General features: G+C 45.0%; 1 protein-coding gene across 1 annotated transcript in view; it reads right to left on the bottom strand.

The window, feature by feature from the left end:
* Window positions 1–261: 261 nt before the first annotated feature.
* Window positions 262–26724, bottom strand: part of LOC144501503 (envoplakin-like) — an 82395-nt gene continuing 55932 nt past the window's right edge. Inside the window, exons 12-22 of the mRNA XM_078225293.1 lie at window positions 25272–25426; window positions 24052–24194; window positions 23454–23617; window positions 22137–22306; window positions 21107–21245; window positions 16820–17013; window positions 12793–12943; window positions 11995–12078; window positions 9892–10002; window positions 8090–8182; window positions 262–4088 (exon numbers count right to left, since the gene is read on the bottom strand). Of these exons, the coding sequence (XP_078081419.1) occupies window positions 618–4088; window positions 8090–8182; window positions 9892–10002; window positions 11995–12078; window positions 12793–12943; window positions 16820–17013; window positions 21107–21245; window positions 22137–22306; window positions 23454–23617; window positions 24052–24194; window positions 25272–25426 (4875 nt within the window). The 3' untranslated portion in view covers window positions 262–617. The remainder of the gene's footprint in view (window positions 4089–8089; window positions 8183–9891; window positions 10003–11994; window positions 12079–12792; window positions 12944–16819; window positions 17014–21106; window positions 21246–22136; window positions 22307–23453; window positions 23618–24051; window positions 24195–25271; window positions 25427–26724) is intronic.

The raw sequence follows: 26724 nt of genomic DNA, 5'->3' as shown, positions 1-26724 counted from the left end.
ACTCGCATCCTTGGGTTAAAAAGCACCACTGGGTAATTGCCTAAGATGCTATCATGAGCAATCTTTGGCTCATTACCCATGATGCCATGGTGCCGTGAATGACCCTTTGTCTGTCATGGGGTCATGAATGGTCTTTAGTCCTTTGTATGCAATGTCATGGGGACAAAGATAATCTTTGACCCTCTTGCCTGATCTCCCCCCCGCAACACAAAACAATTATCATGAAATTAATCAATGAATATACCAGAAGACTCAGGTAACTCAATCACATGCTTGTTTATTAAAGCAATTGAGTCATGTTAACATTAACTCTTTAGGACATAAGGTAGACTAATGTTTCACATCCTGCACCTTACAGTTCTTTGTGCACTGTGTGAAGAAATGTATTGCAGCACAGAAAAAAGTGACATAGTAATAAAATCCCCTCTATAATCTGTATCTACCTTTAAATATAAAAATAAACAAGACTTGAGAGGATAGCCTTAAACCCCGTGGGAAAATAAGCAAAGAAATGTTTAATATAACTTCATTATATTGAGTAACTAAAAGAGGAAGTTTAGTCTCGAAGTTGTTGGAGACACATTGGCATAACACTCAGTGGCATCTGTAGGCAGTGATTAGTATCCACTAGAAAATGGTGAGTATTGAGATCTGAAGTCATATCGGTTTGTCGGTTGATAGCTGGTTTGCTGACCAGGCTCTGAGTGGACTGGGAGAAGCAGGAGGCCGGAGAGTTCGTCTCTCTGGCAACGACTCATCAATTCCTTGTAATGGACTCGCTCCTTAGTGTTAGGGTCCATGAGATCCTTTGTGTAATTGGAGTCCTCCTGCAGGATCCTGGCAGTGTCATTGTCGATCATTTTGGACTTCAGTGCCTCTGTGATGGGCAAACGGCCTGAGTGATTAGGGTCCACCAGTCCGCCGGTGAGATACTGGGCCTCCAGGTACTGGTGGGCACTCTCAGTGGGCAGCCAGCCCTTCTGGACAGCCAACCCTACAGAGAGGCGTTCTTTTGTGACAGGGTCTTCGAGTCCAGTGAAAGCTTTTTGCGCATTGAGCAGTCTTCTCTCGTGGGTCTTGTCAACAAGGCTCCTCTCTACTGCCTTGTGGACCGAATGTCGTTCCCTAGTCATCACATCAATAATCCCTCCTGTGGCTGCCTGAGCCTCCAGTAACCTTTGAGCAGTGATGGGATCGAGTAGTTTCTTGTCCAAAGCATTTGTAATAGACAACCGTGAATTAGTGGTTTTATCATAGACTCCAGCTATGGGTTGCAGATCCCTGTCACTATGTGCCCTATATGTTGCAAAGTTCGGGCTTGAATAGTTTGACGATTGATATGTGGGAGAAATTGGTGGCATGGAATTTAATGAGCCTATGTTTAATGCTGTTGGTTTCTCTTCACCCGCTACTAGCAACGCAAACTCGGATATTGGGAGCTTTCCATCCCTATAAAGTTGCAGTTCTTCGTGAGTGATTTTTCTGTCCTTCAAGGCAGCCTCAATGGAATATGTTTTCCCACTTTTCTTGTCTCGCAGGACAGCAGTTTCTCCTGATGGACCGTGAGTGGAAATCTCTTCCCAGTCACATTCTAACTCCTGAAGGTGAATGTACTGTGCCCTATCTATCAAGTTCTTTTTGTAAGCCTCATAGGGTGATAAGTCATCGCCGGTTGCTGGATCCACAATGGATATCTTAGTGGACAAGTTGGTTTCTCTCATCTGCATGTCTCGATGACGGGCTTCTTCCCTGTTGATCTGTGACTCAAGATCTCTGATTGTGTATTCCTTCTCGTGAATTCTGTCTCTCTCCTTCAAAATCTCTCTCTCTATCCAAGTCAGTTTAGCATCCAGCTCGTGCATCTTTTGCTTCTCGTTTTCATGATGCAGACTCAGACGTTTGAATTCCTCTTTATGGGCAAAGGTCTTTTGGGCCTTTTCCTGCTCTAGATTTTTCAGCTCCTCCTCTAGGTTAGCCCTCTCACGGAGAGCAGCATCCCTAGCCTGCTTTAACTCAGATTCCACACGGGATCGTGATGCCTTTGAGTCTTCTAAGTTATTGGTCCTGTCTTTAACCCTCCTTAAGTCCTCCTCCAAGTCAAGCCTGGTATTCTTCTCCTTGTTGAACAAATCTCGAACATGAGCTCTCTCCTGCTCCAAAGCCTTATCTTTCTCAATCCGGATAACTTCTCTGCAGATAAGCTTTTCCTGAGATTTTTCCTTGTGCAGAATCTCCAGTTGGAGTTGAACTTTCTTAATATCTTTCTCCAAGTTGGCAGCTTTATTTCTTTCTTTGTCTAGTTTCTGACGAAGTGTTCCAGCTAGGTTTTCCAGTAATGGATGTTTTTCCACTTTAAGGACTTGTTCGGTGACAATGTTCTCTTCCATGGGAGGAGGATTTGACTCCAGCTCACCTATTCTGCTTCTGACCTGTTTCACTTCGTTCTCAACCTCCTGCCGGAGACCCCTTTCTTCCTCGAGATTTAGTTCTGCCTCTTTTTCCTCCACAAGAGCTTTTAGATGCTGAACTTCTATCTCCAGGGTACGTCTCTGCTTACGCTCTTCATCCAAGTTTTGGCTAAGGTTATTGTGCTCCATGGCAAGTTTCGGATCTTTTTCCAAACGAACCATTTCCTTAACGACTATCTTCTCCTCAGGTTTCTGTCTCTGCAGCAGGGAGTACATATTTTGCAAGTCAAACACCAGTGATTCGATATTCCTTCGTTTCTCGGATTCCTCACGAACTGTGTTTCGGAGGCGCACCAGCTCTTTCTCCAAAATTGGATCATCTTCATATTTTGTGATTTCCTTGGTCACCACCTTGGTCTCAATCTTTGACTTTTCTTTCCGCCAATCATCTCTTTCTACCTTCAACCTCTTAATCTTTCCTTGCATATCATCATAGTCATTGTCCATTTCAGGGAGCTGGCGCTTGATCTCATCAATTTCTTTGAGCATTGCTGGGATTTTTTGAAGCTTCACAACCTCCTTTGTGATATCTTTGTACTGAATTTGGGGTTTCCTATCCTTGAGCACTTCCAGGTCTCCCTGTGCAATGGTGATTTCCATCTCCACGTCACCCCTTCTCTTTGCAGTTTCTCGAATCTCTTTCTTTAGTTTTGTTATCTCTTGCTCCGTTTCTGGGAGGACGCAGAAATTCTCACGGACAATTTCCTTTATTTCTATTTTTGGTTTTTGGTCAGCCACAAGTCTATATTTCCTCTGCAGCTTACTCAGTTCTTTCTCAAGGAGGCTATTATTCTGGCTTTCATCCTCGCAGAGGCTTCGGAGCTTGGCTAAGTCCTTTTCAAGTTGTGGGTCCTTTTCTACCTTCTTGATTTCCTTAATCATGACCTTTGGATCAATCTTCCCGGTTTTCTTCTCCAATGTTTCAATGTGAACTCTTAAGAGCCGTATCTTTTCAAGTAGCGACTGCTTCTTCTGACTCTCATCATCAATCTCATTCTGAAGGCTTCTGGTAGCCTTCAACATGACTGGGTCCCTCTCCACTTTGACCTTTTCGACTGTGACAACCTTTTCTTTGATGTTGATTGGTTTCTGCTCGAGGACGGTGACCTCTCTTGTCAGGCGGTCCCAATCACCAATGGTGATTTGTTTCTGACTTCTCAGAGTATCGATTTCGCTGCGTAGATTTTCGGCCTCAACATCAAGGGCAGGGTTCCTCTCAATCTTCTTCACTTCTTTGATGATCTGGCCAGTCTGGGCATTCTTTTGTACATCCTCCAACAAACTGATTTGTTGCTTTGTTGAATCGATGACACTCTGAGTTCCCTGTCTTTGTTTCCGTACGTCATGGATTTTGTTACGTAAAGCAGAAAGGTTGCTTTCTACCTTGGGGTCCCTGTAGTACTCCACCACCTCTTTCTCTTCTGTTCTATCCAGGGGTCTCCGTGCCCTTAGAAGACTAAGTCTCTTACTCTGCTCTTGGAGAGTTGCTTCAGCTAATTTTGTCTTCTTCTCCTCATCTTTATACTGGGTTTGCAGGTCAGAGCCTTTCTTAGCAAAGAGTGCATTTTGTGACTGTACGTTCTGTTGTGATATCACTTCATTCACCGGAGTTTCTTGTTGCTTGAGGAAAAAGAGTAAGAAGTTTCAGAACCTTCATTCATAATTTACATAGATATTACATAGATTTACATCAATTTGAATTCTATAAAATTCTAAAGATGAAGATGAAACAATTGTCATAAAAAACCCCTCTGGTTCATTAATGTCCTTTAGGGAAGGAAGTCTGCCATCCTTACCTGGTCTGGCCTACGTGTGATTCCAGAGCCACAGCAATGCAGTCAACTCTGAAATGACGTAGCAAGGCACTCAGTTCAAGGGTAATTAAGTTTAAGTTTAATTATTAGTGTCACAAGTAGGCTTACATTACAGAGGCGGACACACTGGGAACGTTTAAGACTTACCTAGACAGCCATATGAATGGAGTGGGAATGGAGGGATACAAAAGAATGGTCTAGTTTGGACCAGGGAGCGGCACGGGCTTGGAGGGCCAAAGGGCCTGTTCCTGTGCTGTATTGTTCTTTGTTGTTTGTGTACTGCAAAGAAGTTACTGTGAAAATCCCCAAGTCACCACACTCCGACGCCTGTTTGGGTACACTGAGGGAGAATTTAGCATGGCCAATGCATCTAACCAGCACGTCTTTTGGACTGTGGGAGGAAACCGGCGCACCCGAAGGAAACCCACGCAGACACGGGGAGAGCGTGCAGACTCCACACAGACAGTGATCCAAGCTGGGAATCGTCCCTGGGTCTTGTAATCAGGGATGGGCAATAAATCCTGGCCCAGCCAGCAACACCCATATCTCATGAATGAATTTTTAAAAAGATTTGCATGACAGAGACAGTAATAAAAACATTTCAAAACCAATATTTCAGGGTTATTGCATTCATATTGTTAACTCTGTTTCTCTCTCCACAGATGCCGCCAGACCTGCTGAGTTTATCCAGCACTTTCTGTTTTTATTACAGATCTCTGTAATATTTTAGTTTTTTTGGTTTGTTCCAGTGTTTCATAGAAATCATAGAAACCCTACAGTACAGAAAGAGGCCATTCGGCCCATTGAGTCTGCACCAACCACAATCCCACCCAGGCCCTACCACCATATCCCTACAGATTTACCCACTAATCCTTCCAACCTACGCATCTCAGGACACTAAGGGCAATTTTTAGCATGGCCAATCAACCTAACTCGCACATCTTTGGACTGTGGGAGGAAACCGGAGCACCCGGAGGAAACCCATGCAAACACGAGGAGAATGTGCAAACTCCACACAGACAGTGACCCAAGCCGGGAATCGAACCCAGGTCCCTGGAGCTGTGAAGCAGCAGTGCTAACCACTGTGCTACCGTGCTGCCCATATGAGCCCATATGAATGAAGGTTTATGCTCCATATGAGACTCCTCCCACTCTAATTCTTCTCACTATATCAGCATATTTCTCCCTCATATGTTTTACCAGTTTCCTGTTAAATACAGTTGAAAACTACACTGTGTGCTCGTGAGGTCCCTATACTAACTACTCTCTGGGTAAAGATGTTTCTCCTGAACCCTCTATTGGATTTTATTTAGTAACTGTCATATATTTTGAATCATGTTGGTGTTCTGAAGTTTTTGGGGTTCATTTATCTGACCATTAGACCCAACAACAATGCTCATTTTGCTGAACTATGAGACCATGGGTCAAGGTGGGCAATTATTGGCCATTGAGAAATTTGCACTTCCCCCTTGTTCAGAGCCAAAACTGGATCAGTTGCATTTTTAAAAACGTTTAATAGTTATAATGGTAAAGAACTTTTTCCCGAAGGAGAAGCCCAACATTCGGACTAAATGTGAAGCCGGGAACTACAATTATCTCCATTTCATTTGGTTTACCTTTTTGCTCTATTTATACAGACAGTGACACTATCAGGAAGGTCCCAGATGGGACTGGGTGCAATGCAGTGTCCACAGCGTTTAAAATGGTTTTTTGATACTAGGGATCATGAGTGAAGAAGTGTGATTTGGACAAATTGAGTGAGTGGGCAAATGCATGGCAGATGCAAGATAATGTGGGTAAAAGTGTGGTTATCCACTTTGGTAACAAAAACAGGAAGGCAGATTATCATCCAAATGGCTATAGATTAAGAGGGGAATGTGCAGTGAGACTTGAGTGCCTTTGTGCACCAGTCATTGAAGGAGCCTGAGACTCCGAAAGCTAGTGCTGCCAAATAAACCTGTTGGACTTTAACCTGGTGTTGTGAGACTTCTTACTGTGTTTACCCCAGTCCAACGCCCGCATCTCCACATCATTGATGCAATTACACAGGGCTTTGGTGAGGCCACACCTGGAATATTGTATGCAATTTTGGATTCCTCATCTTTTTGGATTCCTCATCTAAGAAGGATGTTCTTGCTATAGAGGGAGTGAAGGTTTACCAGACTGATTCCTGGAACAGCGGGATTGAAATCTGAGGGGAGTTGGTTAGGTTTGTATTTGCTGGAGTTTAGAAGAAGAAGGAGGGATCTCATAGAAACCTATAGAATTCTAACAGGACTAGACAGGGTAGATGCAGGAAGGATGTTCCTGATGGTGGGGGTGTCCAGAACCAGGGGTCACAGTCTGAGGATATGGGATCAACCTTTTAGGACTGAGAGGAGGAGAAATTTCTTCACCCAGAAAGTGGTGAGCTTGTGAAATTCACTACCACAGAAAGTAGTTGAGGCCAAACAGTGTATGTTTTCAAGAAGCAGCTAAATATAGTCCTTGGGGCAAAAGGAATCAAAGGATATGGGCGGAATGCAGGAACAGGCTACTGAGTTGGATGATCACCCATGATCAGAATGAATGGCAGAGCAAGCTTGAAGGGCCAAATGGCCTCCTCCTGTCCTTATTTTCTATGTTTCTAAGTCATGACCATTCTCAGGGACTTGCCTACCTGATGTTTTTTATATTCTCCCTTTAAGCTGTGCATGGAGATGGACACCTGTATTCTCATCACTAGTGGCACCTGGGCAAGATATTTATCTCAATTTATCGCAGATGATCTGGCCATTACTAATACTTGTGGGATCTTGCTGTGTGTGAATTGGTTGTCATGCCTCACACATTACAACAATTAACTGCACTTCAACAGCATTTCATTGGTTGCAAAGGGATTGAGGGCTTCCTGAGACCATGTCAGACAATTCAGGAAAGTCCTTTCATTGCATATAACCGGGATATCCCAGGAGAGTCATTTGTGACTCTTAGGCAAACGGCATTTTGGCCTTTATTGCAAAGGGGTTGGAGTTTAAATACATGGAGGTTTTGTTGCAATTGTGCAGGGTGTTGGTGAGGCCTCACCTGGAATACTGAGTACAGTTTTGGTCCCTTATCTTCAGAAGGATATAGTAATATTGGAGGCAGTCCAAAGGAGATTCACCAGGCTGATTCCTGGGATGCGAGGGTTGTCCTATCAAGAGAGACTAAATAGTCTGGCTCTGTATTCCTTGGAATTTAGAGGAGTGAGGGGTGATCTTACTTAAATAAGATCCTGAGGGGGCTTGACAGGGTAGATAGTGAGATGTTTGCACTAGTGGGAGAGTCTCGAACAAGGGGACATAGTTACAAGATAAAGGGCCGGTCATTTAAAACTGAGGTGCGTAGAAATTTCTTCTCACAGAGGGTGGTGAATCTCTGGAATTCTCTTCCCCAAAGGGTGATGGGGGCTGGATCATTGGAAGTATTTAAAGTGGAGGTGGATAAATATTTGATAGATCGAGGAATAGAGGGCTATGGGGAAACGGCACAGAGAAGGAGCTGAGGCCGGTATAGATCAGCCATGATCGTAATGAATAGCGGGGCAGGCTTGAAGGGCCTGGTGACCAACTCCTGCTTCTATTTCTTGTGTACTTGTGTCTCCATGTAAACTCCTGTGGAATGACCATTCACTGCCGGTTAGAAGGAAGGGTTGATCATGAGTGACCGAGCACTAAGGCCACTAATCCCAGAACTGAGTGAGGTCAGTTCACAGTGAGGAGAATGTGTGTAAATATCAACACTTGTGTTATGAAATCCTTCAGTTAGCAGCAACATTCGCCTTACCTTTTGCTTAACCTTTGTCACAAAGTCCAGCTGGTTGAGCAATTGGTCATTCGAAGAAGCAATTTCAGCAAAACGTTTAACGGTGTCCTTCTCCTGCAACAACAGAAAGTTATTCCAGAGCTGTGAGAATTCAGTGGAGGCTTTGTCTGGGGAAGGGTGCAAGCGAGAGAGCATTAGCATCATACAATCAGCTTATTGTGCATACTCTCTGAAAGTCTTATTGCAATACTGCCCTGTCCCTTCCTCATAGCCCTGCAAATTCTTCATTTTCATGTATTTATCCTTTTGCAAGTTACTATTGAATGTGCTTCCACCAAACTTTCTGGCAGAACATTCCAGATCGTAACAAGTCACTGAGTAAAAAACAATTTTCTTCATCTTCTGGCCTCCGGTTCTGACCCTGGGTAAAGCTCTATGGACCCGAGTTCAAATCACACCATGGCTGATGGTGACATCTGAATTCAATAAAAATCTGGATGACCATGAAATCAGCCAAAATGAATGGCGGAGCAGGCTCAAAGGGCCGAATGGCCTCCTCCTGCTTTTAGTTTCTATGAAATCATTGCCAATTGTTGTAAAACCCCATCTGATTCACTAATGTCCTTTAGGGAAGGAAATCTGCCGTCCTTACCCGGTCTGACCTACATGTGACTCCAGATCCACAGAAATTTGGTTGACTTTTTAAAAATACCCTCTGAAACGGCCTCGCAAACCACTCAGCTCGAGGGCAATTACGATTGGGCAATAAATTCTGGCTCAGCCATGCCATGCCATGAGTGAATTTAAAAAATCACCCTGTGATCACCCGGCTGCCCGCCATGGGAATCGGAGCGTACGAGGGGCGGACCACAGAAAACTCTGTTGACCTCGGGTGGGATTTTACGGTTTCGGGACGAGCGAAGCTGTAAAATCCCACCTGTAGTCTCTGAAGGTCCCTCCTGTATTTATACAGGATCTTGATGCAAAGTCAACTGGACTGAGCTCCTGTTTAAGTGTCATTAGCTTTTTGTCTTGTAACGTGGCCAAGAGCTCTCCAATATCTCCAGCTGGCTATGGCACTTCCTGAATCGCAAAAATATTTAAAACACATTGAGACATCGCGTCGTTTTGAAAGACGCTATATAACGCAAATCTTGTTTTTCCTTTCTCCTGATGTGTTTATCGAGCTTTCCCTTAAATGTGGCAATGCGGTAGTGAGTGACGCATTGCAGGAACTTTCTGGATAAAGAAATTTCTCCTGCATTCCCCACTGTTTTTTGTTACTGATCCTCTCTCTGTTTATAAGCTGTTGAGTTTGGTCTCACCCTCGTGGCCCTTTAGGAGAGCAGCAGAGGGAGCGGGGGAGGAAGGAGGAGAATGTCGCAGCTCCTCAAGCAGGGTGATAGACTCTGGCCTGAAAAGATAAGCGTCATTTTGCTGTGGGCAGATTGGGTTGTGGGGGGGCACTGATATTGGTGAACCTGAGAGGGTTGTGGGTGGGGCGGGGGGGCTGCTGCCACATCTGTGACTGAGGAGGGGATGGGGAATGTTGAGGGGTGGTGCAGCCACGTGACCTGCCTCCATTCTGATGCTATGTCCATCCCCGCTGGATACCCACGGGAGAGCTCCAATCACAAGCTGCCAGCCGGCCGCTCCTGACACATGCACAAATCAAAGTCCTTCCTGCAGAAGTCCAGGGCAAAACGTCTTCCGGAAAGGACACGGGACAAAAGGCGGGATTACAGGAGGATTCCAGAAAATGCAGGCCGGTGGGTCACCCTGGTCTGTACGTTGAGCGATTCACACTGTACTGTCTCCCGTACCTGATCATTGACGCTCTCTTGCAGGGTCTGAGTCCTCAGTTTCTTCACTTTAGATGCTCCAGTGGCAGGGTCCAGAGTTGCCCGATATTTGTCATTGTTAGTTTCGTAATTCTTCAAAAAGGAGAAAAACATTACCCATTTCAGGAGTGCTGGCTTAGATTGGGGGTGTCTACAGCTTCTCAAACCCACAGCCACCCTCCAGTCTGCAATTGAGGGGCAGGGCCTTTGACTAACTGTGATTCCCCCCTTACAAGACCCTGGGTTAGGATCCAAGGGCGGGGACATCCCAATACACCAAGTGAGTCAAGACACTCTGTCCCCACGAGGCCAGTGGTTCACAACCTTTTATATGTCCAGACACATTTCTATACTGTAAAGCAGTATGGAGGCACACCTCCTATTTTCTCTGTCTGCTTCCCTTACTGGGAACTTCATTTTTAGCCTCTCCCTCTGCTCTCACCTGTGTTTTTTAACCTCTCTCTGTCTCTCTCACTTCTGATGTGGAGATGCCGGCGTTGGACTGGGGTAAACACAGTAAGAGTTTTAACAACACCAGGTTAAAGTCCAACAGGTTTATTTGGTAGCAAATACCATTCGCTTTCAGAGCGCTGCTCCTTCGTCAGATGGAGTGGAAATTTGCTCTCAAACAGGGCACAGAGACACAAAAACCAAGTTACAGAATACTGATTAGAATGCAAATCTCTGGTTGGCTGTAGAGATTTGCATTCTAATCAGTATTCTGTAACTTGATTTTGTGTCTCTGTGCCCTGTTTGAGAGCAGATTTCCACTCCATCTGACGAAGGAGCAGCGCTCCAAAAGCTAATGGTATTTGCTACCAAATAAACCTGTTGGACTTTAACCTGGTGTTGTTAAAACTGTTACTGTCTCTCACTTCTCCCAGGGTTTTTGCACCTTTTCTGAGTTTTTGCTTCTTGTGTGGGTACATGGTACCGTCATCTTCAGCTCCAAGTCCCAATTACACATGAGCCTGACCAACGTAAAAATCTAAACCACGCATTTGTGCCTCTTTCCCTGCTGCACTCACGCAGGAGGCCTGAGGCTCATTGATGCCAAACACAGAGCTGAAGACAAAGGTTAGTTTTAGTTTAATTGCATGAATTTTGATTCTTTTTTCACGACACACCAGTTTGGAACCACTGCACTAGAGCATAGAATGGAGCCCACGGGTTGCACAATAACAGCAATTGACCAGATAACATGTTTTACTGAGATTGATTGAGGGATAAATTTTGGCCAGGACATATGGAATCATAGAATCCCTACACTGCAGAAGGAGGCCATTTGGCCCATCGTGTCTGCACCAACCACAATCTCACCCAGGCCCTATTCCTGCAGCCCCACATATTTACCCTGCTAATCCCCCTGACATTAAGGGTCACTTTAACATGGCCAATCCGCCTAACCTACACATCTTTGGACTGTGGGAGGAAACCGGAGCACCCGGAGGAAACCCACGCAGACACGGGGAGAATATGCAGGCTCCACGTAGGCAGTGACCCGAGGCCAGAATTGAACCTGCGTCCCTGGTGCTGTGAGGCAGCAGTGTTAACCACTGTGCCACCCCAAATACTGAAATTATCCCCAAGACACTGGGGATAGCTTCCCTGCTCTTCCTCAAAATAGGATATTTTACTCCCATCTTAGGGAACAGACATCTTGATTTGAACAAATGAAAGGCAGGATCTCACTCTGTACTGTATCAGCCGAGATTTCTGAGTGCTTGTCTCAGGAGTAGAACTTGAACCCAGAGTCAAGATCAGAGACAACTTAGTCGTGACTTGATTGACATTTGCAATCTTTTCAAGTAGGGTTCATCTCTTATGACTAAGTATGTTCACACCACCTGATATCTCCTTCTTGGCTCCACATCCATTTCTATCTGATGCTGCCAATGTGAAGCCCCTTAGGAAGTCCTGAGGTTGTGAACAGCAGTGTATAAATGCAAGTTCTTTCCTTTCTAAATCTTTTAAATCTGTTATAGATGCGGCTTTGTAACTTTATCCTTGTGTTGGGACCACCTGTGACCGGCTCAACTACAGCTGCTATGAAGTTAAACCTCGCAATTAGAAACAGACACAAACCTTCAGGGTTGACTGCAGGTCATGGGAGAGATCGACAAGTGCGTCTTTCTCAGCTTCCTTCTTCTTGATATCGTTCACCAGTCTCTGTGAGGAAATGGATGAAGATAACTCAATGAGATTAGGCTTTTTGTTTGCTGGCTCAGCATTCAATATGCACATGCACTTTTAAGAATATCCAAACCAAATTCTGAGACCTTTCACTCATTTTGTGTCCCGTCTCTCAGTGCACTACAGTGGCATGTGCATTACCCATTGGGTGGGGAGGCTTATGGCTTAGCACACTTTGAATGCCCATCGCCATGTATTATACCCTGTATAAGTTAGTATTGGTTGTTTCTCTTCCCTTCTCATTTTGCTTGTGGATCATCACCTTTGTTTTAGTTCCCTCTTCCTTATTATTCAGTTTTCACCTCTCTTGTTCATCTCTGCATCCTTCCCTCTATTTCCTGTGGTGTTTGTGCTACTGGACAGGAAGATTACAGAGGTAATTTCTTTTTTATTCATGAGTGGGACATGTGCGGTGCTGGCTGGCCAGCATTTATTGCCCATCCCTAGTTGCCCGAGGGCAGTTGAGAGTCAACCACATTGCTCTTGCGTGGGAGACGGCAACACCTCAAGACTTGAGGCCCACTTGAAGGGGTCGTTGGGCAAATTCACTCCAATATCTGAACCTAACTCGATGAGTGAAGCCATTGTAAAACGTAGATTTCTACAGAATGTGAGCTGGGTCGTCACAAACATGTGGACAAGAAAGGCAGCGCGGGGCAGTTCAGAACTCCAAGATTAGAAAACACCCACCTTCTGAGAATCAAGTTTGGCATTGACCTCACTCAGGCCGGCTGTGGGCTGCACTTGATTGTTAGGAAGATTGTTCATCCAGGTGTTGAGTCCCTGCTGGGATGTTTTGTAACGCTGATAGGCTGTGTCGGAATTCTGAAGCATATCCTCTCTGTGAAGAATCAGAACACACTGTGATGTTTGTGTTGAGAGGAGTATCTAATACTTCACAATAGAATACAGCAGGAGATGCAGTAATGACTGTGAAGGAAAGCAGTGTTAGAACATGAATGCAAGAATCCAATTTCTGCGTGAAGCCCAGCGATATGGAACTTGAACAGCTCCAGGTCTTGGGTTTTGCTCCAGGTCTTGCAGAGCAGTAGAATGCTTGTCACTGAGACAGGGGCTTGTGGGTTCAGCCCTCAACCAAAGACTTGAGAACAAAATGCTGGCTGATGTTCCGGTGTAAAACTGAGGGAGTGCTGCACTGTTAGAACATGCAATGTTTCAGATCAGATACTGAACCGAGGCTTCCCTGACCTTTTGGATAGCTGTAAGATATCTATAGTGGGGGGTGGGGGGGTGTCTTTATTTATTTATTAGTGTCACAAGTAGGTTTACATTAACACTGCAATGAAGTTACTGTGAAAATCCCCTAGTCGTCACACTCTGCCGCTGTTCAGGTACACTGAGGGAGAATTTAGCATGGCCATTGCACCTAACCAGCATGTCTTTTGAACTGTGGGAGAAAACTGGAGCACCCAGAGGAAGTCCACGCAGACATGGGGAGAATGTGCAGACTCGACACAGAGAGTAACTCAAGGCCGGAATCGAACCCGGGTCCCTGGCGCTGTGAGATAGCAGTGCTAACCACTGTGCTGCCATGCTGCTTTATCAGTATCATTGCCAATACTCACAACTTAAATAGTGTTTGTCCGTCACTAAACAGATGATCTGTACATTACCTCATTGCTGATTTCTGTTTGTGGGAGATTGATGTGCACATAATGGCTGCCACATTTTCTACATTACAACAGTGACTACACTTCAACATATTTCATTGTAAAATGCTACAGTGGTGAGCACTGCTGCCTCACAGCGCCAGGGATCTGGGTTCAATTCCAGCCTTGGGTCACTGTCTGTGCGGAATCTGCACGTTCTCCCTGTGTCAGCGTGGGTTTCCTCCGGGTGCTCCGGTTTCCTCCCACAGTCCAAAGAAGTGTGGGTCAGGTGAATTGGCCATGCTAAATTGTCCCTTAGTGACAGGGGAATTAGCAGAGTAAATGAGGAAATATGAGAACCAACCCAATTCTATCCTCAAATGCCAGATTCCAGTTGCAGTCACTGGGTATGTTCAGCACCATGTGGCCCGGCTGACGGCTCCCTAACATGGAGGTGCTGAGGCCAATTATGGCACCTTGGATTACCTCAGATAATTCAGCACAGACTGGGGGAGAGAGGACTCAATTCACTGAAGAGAGAGTGTAACAATCAATGGGATACCCATCCATCTCAGGCAGTCTTTACTGGCCATCCAGAAAACTAGGTGAGTCTAGTGGGCGTGGAATGGAGGTTGGGTGCCAACCGTGCCTTTCCAAAACCCACATTACCAAAGCCTTATCCCACTCAGCCTTCCTGCTCCATTAGCAAATGAGAACTACATTATGAGGCAATGGAAGAAACCCACAAGAAAGGGAGAGGCAACAAAACCTTTCTTTGGGGTTTGACATGGAGACAAGTCACAAATTAAACTGTTGGTGTGATGCGCTGTAGCCATCTTTGACAGCACCTTCCAAACCTCCACCATCTACAAACAAGGACAGCAGATACATGGGAATACCACCACCTTCAAGTTCCCCTCCAACTCACTCACCATCCTGACTTGAAATATATTGCCGTTCCTTCACTGTCACTGGATCAGAATCCTGGAAATCCCTCCCTAACAGCACTGTGGTATACTTGCACTAGACTGACTATTCAAGAAGGCAACTCACCACCACTTTCAATGATATTCATGAAGGAAGCAAAAGTAATATTTCCAAGTTTGTTGATGACACAAAACCTGGTGGGAATATGAGTGGTGAGGCGGATGCACGGAGGCTTCAAGGTGATTTAGACAAGTTGATTGAGTGGGCAAATACATGGCAGATACAGTACAACGTGGATAAGTCTGAAGTTATTCACTTCAAATGGAGGAAGAGAATGGCAGAGCATTATTTAAATGGTGATAGATTGGGAAATGTACAAGGGGACCTGGGTGTGCTTGTACACCAGTCACCAGTTGGCCTTCATTGCAAGGGGATTTGAGTACAGGAGCAAGGATGTCTTGCTGCAGCTTTACATGACCTTGATGAGACCACACCTTGATTATTGTGTGCAGTTTTGGTCTCCTTATCTAAGAAAGGAGATACTTGCAATGCAAAGAATGCAGCAAAGGGTCACCAGACTGATTCCTGAGATGGCAGGATTGTCGTATGAGGAATGGCCACATTCCACTCCAACTCGATTTTCAAGTTTGCTGATGACATCCCCTCATCAAACAATGATGAGACAGAGTATAGGAATGAGATAGAGAATCTGGTGAACTGGCGCAGCGACAATAATCTCTCCCTCAATGTCAACAAAATGAAGGAGATTGTCATCGACTTCAGGAAGCATAAAGGAGAACATGCCCCTGTCTACATCAACGGGGACAAAATAGAAAAGGTCGAGAGCTTCATGTTTTCAGGTGTCCAGATCACCAACAACCTGTCCTGGTCCCCCCCATGCCGACACTATAGTTAAAAAGCCCACCAACGCCTCTACTTTCTCAGAAGACTAAGAAAATTTGGCATGTCAGCTACGACTCTTACCAACTTTTACAAATGCGCCATAAAATGTATTCTTTCTGGCTGTATCGCAGCTTGGTATGGCTCCTGCTCTGCCCAAGACCGCAAGAAATTACAAAAGGTCATGAAAGTAGCCCAATCCATCACGCAAACCAGCCTCCCATCCATTGACTCTGTCTACACTTCCCGCTGCCTCGGCAAAGCAGCCAGCATAATTAAGGACCCCATGCACCCCAGACACACTTTCTTCCATCTTTTTCTGTCAGGAAAAAGATACAAAAGTCTGAGGTCATGTACCAGCCAACTCAAGAACAATTTCTTCCCTGCTGCCATCAGACCTTTGAATGGACTTAGCTTGCATTAAGTTGATCTTTCTCTGCACCCTAGCTATGACTGTAACACTACATTCTGCACTCTCTCATTTCCTTCTCTACGAATACTATGCTTTTGTCTGTATAGCGCGCAAGAAACAATACTTTTCACTGTATACTAATACATGTGACAATAATAAATCAAATCAAATCAGATTAGGTCGACTGGGCCTGTTTTCACTGGAATTTAGAAGAATGAGAGAAGTTTTCATTGAAAAGTTTAAAATTCTGACAGGGTTGGACATCCAAAGATGTGCGGGTTAGGTTGATTGAACATGCTAAATTGACCCTAGTGTCAGGTGAATTAGCAGAGTAAATATGTGGGGTTACGGGAATAGGGCCTGGGTGGGATTGTGATCGGTACAGACTCGATGGGCTGAATAGCCTCCTTCTGTACTGTAGAGATTGTATGACTCTATGACTGGGTGCATGGATATTGTTTCCTCTGGCTGGAGGGTCTAGAACAAGGGTCACAGTCTCAGGATACGGAGTGGGTCATTAAGGACTGAGAAGAGGAGAAACTTCTCCACTCAGAGGGAAGTGTACTTGTGGAATTATCTACCACAGAAGGCTGTGGAGACCAGTCACTGCATATATTTAAAAAGGAAATAGATTCCTAGACTCTAAAGGCATCAAGGGGTATGGGGAGAGTGTGGGAGTATGGTGTTGAGATAGGGGATCACCCATGATCTCATTGAATGACAGAGCAGGCTCGAAGGGCCGAATGGCCTAATTCTGCTCTGATTTTCCATGTTTTGCAAGGGAAATTGCAACTGGGCAATGAATTGCTGGCTTTGTCAGTGATGCTGACATCCAAATAATGTTTTTTTTCATAAGCGGAGAGCCCACCTCAGGTTGAGTTGATTGCTTGCATTCTGAAAGCGGTCGTTCAACTTCTGAACCTCAGCCTTCTGCTTCTTGATATCGGGGCAATATTCCTGGAAGTTGAGCTCCAGAGGTTTGCAGCATTCCTCGGTCCTTTTCATGTCCTGGTTCATCTTCTCCAGCTTGTCCTGGTTGTTGTTTAGCTCCCGTTTCAATATCTGAAAGAAGAGCGAGAGATAAGAGTCAGGAGTCTGATGGAATACTCTCCACTTGCCTGGATGGGTGCAACTCCAATAACACTCAAGAAGCTTGACACCATCCAGGACAAAGCAGCCCACTTGATTGGCACCACATCTACAAACATCCACTCCCTTTACCACCGACACTCAGTAGCAGCAATGTGTACTATCTACAAGATGCACTGCAGCAATTCACCAAAGATCCTTAGACAGCATCTTCCAAACCCACGACCACTTCCATCTAGAAGGACAAGGGCAGCAGATTCATGGGAACACCCATCACCTGCAAGTTCCCCTCCAAGTCACTCACCGTCCTGACTTGGAAAGCATGTTCAAGGCTGAGAAAGACAGATTTTTAATCAGTAAGGGAGTTGAGGGTTACGAGGATAAGGTCGGAAAGTGGAATTGAAGGTTGTCAAATCAGATCAGTCATGATCTCATTAAGTGGCAGAGCAGGCTCGATGAGCCGAATGGCCTACTTTTGTTCCTATGTCTTCCTTTGCAGTCTTGAAAATTCCCTCCCTAACAGCATTGTGGGTCAACCCACAGCACATGGACTGCAGCAATTCGAGAAGGCAGCTCACCACCACCTTCTCAAGGGCAACTAGGGATGGGCAATAAATGCTGGCCAGCCAGCGACGCCCATGTCTCACGAATGAATAAATAAAAATAATGATGGAGGAAATGTTTATAAAGAGGGATGATGCAGAGATTCTTACTGACGTTTGTGAAGGTTCCTTCAATTCTGTATTATTTTTTGCTCGGTCTCAGCTCTGTGCAAAACCCATTGTGTTCAGGAGAAAGGGAAACACAGTCTGCTTGTCCCTGCAGTCCTCTTGCTTGTGGATGGCTGGTGGGTTGTCTGAACCTCCTGCTACCACATACCTCTCTCCTCCTGAAGGCTGCCAGTACAGCTTCCTTTAGCAAGGCAGAAAGTGGGATCTTCTCCAACTTTCACCGTTAACTGTGCTCAACACCAAGGAAACCCAGGTCACTGGGAATGTATTTTTATGGCAGCTGACATTTAAGACAGAGATGAGGAGGAATTTCTTCTCTCAGAGTGTAGTGAATCTGTGGAATTCTTTACAGCAGAGGGCTGTGGAGGCTGGGTGGTTAAGTATGTTCAAGGCTGAGGTAGACAGATTTTTAATCAGTGAGGGAATCAAGGGCCATGGGGATAAGGCAGGAAAGTGGAGTTGAAACTTGTCATATCAGATCAGTCATGATCTCATTAAATGGCGGAGCAGACCTGATGGGCCGAATGGCCTACTTTTGTTCCTATGTCTTATGGACTAAAGGAGTGTCCTTTTACATCGGAGTGATTTTACATTGGATTACATAGGATATAGAGAACAGAAGCAGCCATTCGACCCAGGGTGCTCATGCTTCACTTGAGCCTCCTCTCTTCTTTTCTAAATCTACCACCATAACCCTCTATTCCCTTCTCTCTCAAATGCTTATGTTGAGGATTAATCCATAAATTGCACAGTGAGCACTCAAATCTTTCAAGTTTTTAATTACTTTTGCACAAGTGAGAACACAATACAGCGCAAAGTATTGCAGGGTGTTCTGTTGATTCATACAGAAAATGCAATAGTTATAGTTCACCATATCTTCCTTTTTGGATTTTTGTTATTGAAAAGGGTCTTATTTTCCTCTGGTGAAGGCTGGGAATGGAATGTTTACGGAACTTCCACAAGGTGAAGATTAGCTGTTTATCCTGGATACACAAGCACTGGCTTCACTGAAGGCCTTGTCTGCTGATAAGCATTTCCCATTACTTGACAGAGTTTCCCTTTGACAATTATGGAACCTTACTTTTAGCCTAACTTCCACACTTGTCTTCCTTGTTTCCTCTTAAGTGCATCGATACTATTCACTCCAACCACTCCCTGTGGCAGTGAGTTCCACATTCTCGCCACGCTCTGCTGAAGACACTTTTTCTGAATTCCTTTATTGGATTTCTTGGTGCCTCTCCTATAGTGAGGGCCTGGAGTGGTGTGATGTTGCTCACAGCTTCACACAGCTCCACAATGGATAACGTCAGCCACCCAAAAGAAGTGATTTCAATTACTCTACAGTTTCACTCCACAAAGCAAGTGAACAAGTAAATGTCGGAGGATTAATTTGCTCTTTCTGATACCTGTGGAGGGCCTCATGTGCTGGCGGTGTCTATGTTTGGGATTGAACTCCCGCGAATGCTCCTAGTGGGCAAGGCACTGGATCAGGAGTGTAAACTCCTAAAACAACCTTCATCCTACAACTCAATCACAGCTGTAAACTGTCCATAGAATCATAGAATCCCTACAGTGCAGAAGGAGGTCATTCGGCCCATCGAGTCTGCACCGACCACAATCCCACCCAGAACCTATTCCTGTAACCTCACATATTTACCTCGCTAATCCCTGTAACCTACACATCCCGACACTCAGGGGCAATTTAGCATAGCCAATGAACTTAACCTGCACATCTTTGGATTGTGGGAGGAAACCGGAGCACCCAGAGGAAACCCACACAGACACGGGGAGAATGTGAAAACTCTACACAGACAGCGACCCAAGCTGGGAATCGAATCCAGGTCCCTGGCGTTATGAGGCAGCAGTGCTAATCATTGTGCCACTGTGCCACCCTTAAATGTGATTAGACATCTCCTAAGGAGCAACACAAGGCCCAACAAGCCCTTTGCATTTTCAGATATGTACCCCACCCCACCAAACATAACCCCTGATGCAGTCCATTCCATGACAGGGTCTTACACCCAGTTTATATTTGGGAGCGGAGAAATCAAGAACATGCGGGAGGCTGCAAGCACAGTGTGGACACATTGCTAGAACAATTTCCATGTGTCATGCCACAATCTATTCTGGACTTCAAACTAACTTTTATATTTTGAAAACTGACCACAAAAGGCTGCAAAAAGCTGGCCGCCCGAGCATCACCTGACTCCTTTTGTGGATTGTAATCACTCCCCTCTGTCTGAAGAGGGAACAAAAGAAAGTTCCAGACTGATGCATCAATGCCCTTTCCTGAAACTAATTAAAAAGGGTAATTTCAAACTGAATGGGTCATTCAGCCACAAACTGTAAAGACGTAAAGGTCTTTAAACTTGTACATTTCACACGATGAGGAAGTTGTTTTGTTTTCTGTTATAAAAATTCAGCCTGAAGCTGCTTGCAGGGAGAATTCCACTGACAGCTATTGAACCCACTGCAAGTCATCCCAGCAGCCAAAGTACTAGACAGCAATACCTTGAAAGTGGGAGAAGGAGGCCCCCAAACCTGCTCCAACTTTGAGTTCACCTGAGAACAACCTGTTGGAAATTCAACTACAAGAAGCCTCATAGCCTACTGAGAATCCTCTGCTTTCCGAAACCTTCACTTTAACTAAAGCATCAACTTCATCTAAGAAACTACAGGCCTGCTACAAAGGAGACTGAGATAATTATAAGTTATAGCTGCATTATTTTACCTTCAACTGTATCTAACCTTTGTGTGTGAGTGAGACATCACGTTTTAAACACCCGTGTGTGATAATAAATAATCTTTATTTTAAAACTCACAAAAAAGTTTGTGGTTGGAATTATTTAATTGGGACAATCACTCTGAGGTTAAAAATAAACTCACATCCCTCAGATATAAACACATTGATCCAGGGAAGTAAACAAAACACATAATTCTGTCTGTGGACACATTGTATATATTGGAATGGGAATTTACCATCGGAAAGTTTGATTTGGGATGTTTGTACGGACATTGAATTTTGAATATATTGTGTGAGAATTGCATTTTAGAGGCAACTCGAGAAAACTGTGATTCCACACTCAGTAATGAGTCTCACTCTGGTAGGTGCAGAGGTCAGTCCTCTGGATTTGATATCAACTCCATTGACATCAGCAGTAACCAGACACATTGTGGCTCTGCATTTAATTCTCTGATCAGAGTCTGATTTCTCATCAATTTGGGGCTGATAGAGAGAAAGATGGGATTGAGGAAGATGGTGAGAGGTTGGAGTTGAAGCCTTTTCTGTTGTTTCTACAACATGCTACTTTCCCCTGGTTCCTCAGTGTCATTACCTGTAGCTCAGTCTTCCTCTGCTGCATGGCGTTCGGGGAAGCAGGAATCACTGACTCCTCCGCCAGATTGGATTCAATTTTCCCAAGGGCATCTTCTGCTTTCTGAATGCTGTTTTCCAACTCAAACTGGCTGTTTGCTCTGGCCAAGACAAAAACAAATAGGTCACAGGTCTGTATCATTGCCTGGCCATCATTACTGGGGGAAGTACGTGACCCAGAGTGTCCCATGGGGCTCCACTGAAAGCAGTAAACCATAGAATCCCTATAGGGAAGAAGAAGGCCATTCAATCCAACTGGTCTGCTCCGACTCTCCAAAGGAGCATCTTATCCAGGCCCACAGCCCCTGCCTTATTCCCGTAACCCCGTGCATTTACCATGGCCAATCCACCTAACCTGCACATCTTTGGAGTGTGGGAAGAAACCGGAGCACCCAGAGGAAACACATGCAGACACGGGGAGAACGTATAAACTCCACACAAACAGCGACCCAAGGCTGGAATCGAACCCAAGTCCCTGGTGCTGTGAGGCAGCAGTGCTAACCACTGTGCCACCGTGCCATTCTAGATGGGATCACAAGTGCCACATCTATCACTTTGAATTACAGAGTATACAGCACAGGAAAAGGCCTTTTGACCTAACATGGCTTTTACAGTGTTTACGAATCACTCGAGCCTCTTCCCATCTTTTTTCCTCAAAACTGACCACGGTACCCCTCTATGTCCTTCTCCCTAGACTATCTTCCCGTTAAATGTAGCGATATATTTTACTTCAATCACATCCTATGGTAGCGAGCTCCATATTCGCTTCAGTTTTTGGGTATAAAGTTCCTTCTGAATTCCCTATTGGATTTCTTGGTGATGATTTTACATGGATGGCCTAAGGGTCTCCTCTCACCCACAAGACGAAACATTCTCTGGATTCAAGTCATCCCACCCACACTCTACTCCTCAATTCCATTACATGTTGGTTTGCACAAAGGATTTGTCCCCGGTAATGAAAATTGCCCAGAAGATGGCTGCTATGAACTCACTTGTCCTGGTACAGGTTGGCCAGTGAGGTGACATCTTTGTGTTTATTCTTCACATTGTCCAGTTTAGTTGAGAGCGGCGATGGAGTGGAACCTTTTGGAAGGAAGGGTTCACACTCTTGTTGTACAGCGTCCTTCTCTGCTCCAATCTTCTGCAAGCGCTTGTTCACACTCTGTGATTAGAATCAGAGGGTGAGTTTACACTGCAACATGTTTTAATACAGATTCCTTGACATTACTGCAGACTGAGTGAACCTTCACACGTAACCCTTAACGGCAACTGATCACTGATTCTCTCACTTATTCCAAACATGGACCTCTGTAAGATAGACACATATTGCCCACATCCTTCTGCTGTTCTGTCCACATATCACACTTAAACAAGATATAACCCTTCCATATAACTCTGCATATAATTTAATTTGATACTCCTGAATTGAAATCCTCGAATAACCACATTGTCCCACCCAGGAGTGCTGAACCTCGGAAAACAGACTGTTCTACATGGAAGCCTGGAATAGTGGCTCTGGAATGAACTGAACACAAGAATATAAGGATATGAACAGAAAATGCTGGAAAATACAGTAGGTCTGGCAGCATCTGTGGAGAGAGCAACAGAGTCCATAAGACTCTTCTTCAGAGCATACAGACTAGAAAGTTCCAACCATTCAAGCTGGTGAGATCTTCCAGTCCTGCCGATGGTGCACTCCTGCCATGGGTTTCCCGGGTGAGGGGATGCCTTCAACGGGAAATGTTGTTGACAATGGCGGGACCAGAAGATCCCGTGGGCCGCCTCCAAAGCATGTGGTGTGGAAATTCCCGCCTGGAATCTCTGTTTTTCTCTCTCCACTAATGCTGCCAGACCTGCTGAGCTCTTCTAGAATTTTCTGTTTTTATTTCATACTTCCAGCATCTGCAGCATTATGCTTTTACACAAGAATATAAGAAAGAGGAGCAGGAGTAGGCCATTTGCCTGCTCTGCCCCTCAGTAAGATAATGGCTTATCTTCCGCCTCAACTCCACTTAATCCCTTAATCACCTTAGTACTAGACAATGTATTGATCTCTCTCCTGGACATTAGTGACTGAGCGCATCCACAGCTCCCTGAGGTAGAACATTCCAAAGTTTCACAACCCTTGAGTGAAGAATTTTCTCTCATCTCAGTTCTAACTGGCTGACTATTGATCCTGAGACTGTCACACCATGTTCTAAATTCCCAATCGCCGCAAGAACCTTTCCCCTGCAGTCACCACTTTAACACTTTCAAACCATTTCCATTTTTTGAGTTTCTAAGGCTGTAGGAACATAAGCTAGGCCCACCTCCTGATCCTTGAGACGGTTGCTGATGTCCTTAGAGGGAGCACTTTGATTGATTGGGGCACGCAGTTGGGTCAATATCTGCTTCTCAGTCTCCCCCAGGTCACTGTTGATCTTGTCGAGCTTGGACAGGAGTTCTTTATTCTGGGGGTTGTCGAGGTTGTAACCTGTGAAGAGACAAGAGACAATAAGGTACAGCAGGAGAGGAGCAGGTAGCAAACTGGGACGGCGGGATTGAATAGGGTATGATAAAGGAAAACACTGCACAGGCTAGACATCGGAAATAAAAACAGCTGGATAAACGCAACAGGTCTGGCAGCTTCTGTGGAGTGAGAAAGAGAGTTAACTTTAACAGACAGAGTTAATGGACTTGAATTGTTAGCTCTATCTCTCTCCACAGATGCTACCAGACCTGCTGAGTTTATTCAGCACTTTCTGTTTTAATTTCGAATGGGGCAAGGTATGGGGGAAAAGTAGACCCACTGGGGATAGATTCAAACCAGCACAAGGACAGTGGACACCATTGGCTGGGTCTGTCACTCTGAAGAATGGTTAATGGGTGCCTCAGGGATTTATTGCTCCATTGGTGTATTTGCCCCACCTGGTGCTGAAGACTGGTTCAGCAGGCTGGTCTGTTTGCTCTCATAGGGTTGTTTCATTTGGTTCAACTCATTGTAACGGTTTTTCAGCTTGTTCTCAGTGTCTGATCGTCTCCTCTTCAAATCATCGATGTCCTTCGCCAACCTATAACAGATACCACACATTGAGAACCACTGGATAGAATATAAAACTGTGCTGGAATTTAGTGAGTTCAGTGTAACACTTAGTCTTACTCTGTATCTAACCCCATGCTGTACCTGTCCTGGGAGTGTTTGATGGGGACAGTGTAGAGGGAGCTTTACTCTGTATCTAACCCCATGCTGTACCTGTCCTGGGAGTATTTGATGGGGACAGTGTAGAGGGAGTTTTACTCTGTATCTAACCCCGTGCTGTCCCTGTCCTGGGAGTATTTGATGGGGACAGTGTAGAGGGAGCTTTACTCTGTATCTAACCCCGTGCTGTCCCTGTCCTGGGAGTATTTGATGGGGACAGTGTAGAGGGAGTTTTACTCTGCATCTAACCCCATCCTGTACCTGTCCTGGGAGTGTTTGATGGGGACAGTGTAGAAGGAGCTTTACTCTGTATCGAAACCAGGCTTTAACAACTCTAGGTGTGTTTGATGGGATAATTCTATACAGAAGAAACTATGTTTACTTCATTTATATCTAAGCCGCGCTGATCTTGGCTTCACTGACATAGACGCTGCATCTGGATACACATGATAGACAGTACTCCACACACAGCAATAAGTAGCAGGAAAATCCTTGCTAAGTCCTCTGATTGGAGACCAAAACTTTGGCAGAGACCCTGAACATGGCATGTAAACATGGTGGTGGTGGTGGTTGGGGGGGGGGGGGGGGGGGGGGGGGGGGGGGGGGGGGGAAGAGAGAGAGAAGATGGTGACGATACACAGAACTCATCTTAGGAAGTGATGTTCAGGCAGTGATGCTACTCCTAGCAGCAAGGCCATGTGTTTCCACATCCAAGATGTACAAGGTTAGGATGGCATTGGCAGCAGCACAATGAGCTTCAGTACCTTGGGACACCAGGTTTCCCCCCACCTGATCTCTATCCCTCACTGGACACCAAGTGTGAGATGTGTGCACATAATTTGCCCCATCCCCACAATAAATAGCCTACAAGCAATCACTGCTGGGGGCGAGCTTGCATATGAAAGATGGCCACGAGGGAGAGAAACATCAGAGAATGAAATGGACTAACCTGCTGACACGGTCAGTGGCGTCTGGGTCCGTGGGAGGGATGTTGAAGCAGACACCGGGGGCACGCTTGGTCTCCTTCACGTTATTCATCACCACCCAGTTCTCAGGGTCAGCATTGTTATGAAGCATCAGCTTCTCACCACGGCTTATCTCATGCTGCAACGGACAAAGAAACGTTCGCCTCAACTTTCAATATCACAACACAATTAGTCATCTTGATCTAAAAACAGAAAATGCTGGAAAATCTCAGCAGGTCTGACAGCATCTGTGGAGAGAGAATAGAGCCAACGTTTCGAGTTTGGATGACCCTTCGAAAGAGCTCATCTGACAAAGAGTCATCTAGACTTGAAACATTGGGTCTATTCTCTGTATCAACAGATGTTGTCAGACCTGCTGAGATTTTCCAGCATTTTCTGTTTTTGTTTCAGATTCCAGCATCCACAATATTTTGTGTCTAGCCATCTTGATTTACACTATGTGCTCGGACAGGTACCTCAGCCTCTTACAGGTAGCCCAAATGAAATTGTTATTGTGCAGGCGGCTGGGTGAGCTAAAAGCTTCTAGTTATATTTTCCCAGCATTATAACAACTTGCATTTATGTAGCACTTTTAATGCAGTACAACATCTCAAGCAATTCCCAGTAGCATCATCAGGCAAAAATTGACATTGAGTCAAAGAAGGAGCTATCTGGACAGATGACCAAAAGCTTGATCAAAGAGGGAAGTTTTTTTAAAGGAAGGTTTTAAAGGAGGAGACAGCGGGAGAGAGACAGAGAACTGTAGGGAGAGAATTCCAGGCAACTGAACACAACAGCCACCGTGAAGGAAATCAAGGATGCACAAGATGCCAGAATGGAGGAATGCAAAGTTGTATGAGGGTTGTTGGTTGGAGGAGATTAACAAAAAGAACGAGGCCATGAAAGAAATTGAACACAAGAATGGGAATTTTTAAATCAGGGTAATGGGCAGCAGAGTTGAGATGAATTAAAATAATGGGGGGTAAAAGATAATATATTCCATTGAGAAAGAAAGACTGTGAGAAGGATGCACCATCTGTGGCTAACTAAGGAAGTTAAGAATTACCTCAAATTGAAGAAAAATGCTTACAATGTTACAAAGATTAGTACAGTAAGAAGTCTCACAACACCAGGTTAAAGTCCAATAGGTTTATTTGGAATCATAAGCTTTTGGAGTGCTGCTTCATCAGGTGATGAAGGAGCAGCGCTCCGAAAGCTCGTGATTCCATCTAAACCTGTTGGACTTCGACTTGGTGTTGTGAGACTTCTTACTGTGCACACCCTAGTCCAACACCGGCATCTCCACATCAAAGATTAGTGGTCAATTAGAAAATCGGACACACTTTAGAGTCCAGTAAAGTTTTGCAAAGGTATAGACCATACTCACCCCCTGTGCTTGCAAAATCCATAACACAGTCTCCAACATTAGATGTGATT

The sequence above is a fragment of the Mustelus asterias genome, chromosome 12 (genome assembly GCF_964213995.1).
Source record: "Mustelus asterias chromosome 12, sMusAst1.hap1.1, whole genome shotgun sequence".
NCBI classification, from domain to species: domain Eukaryota; kingdom Metazoa; phylum Chordata; class Chondrichthyes; order Carcharhiniformes; family Triakidae; genus Mustelus; species Mustelus asterias.
This window is presented reverse-complemented; position numbering and strand designations above follow the sequence as displayed.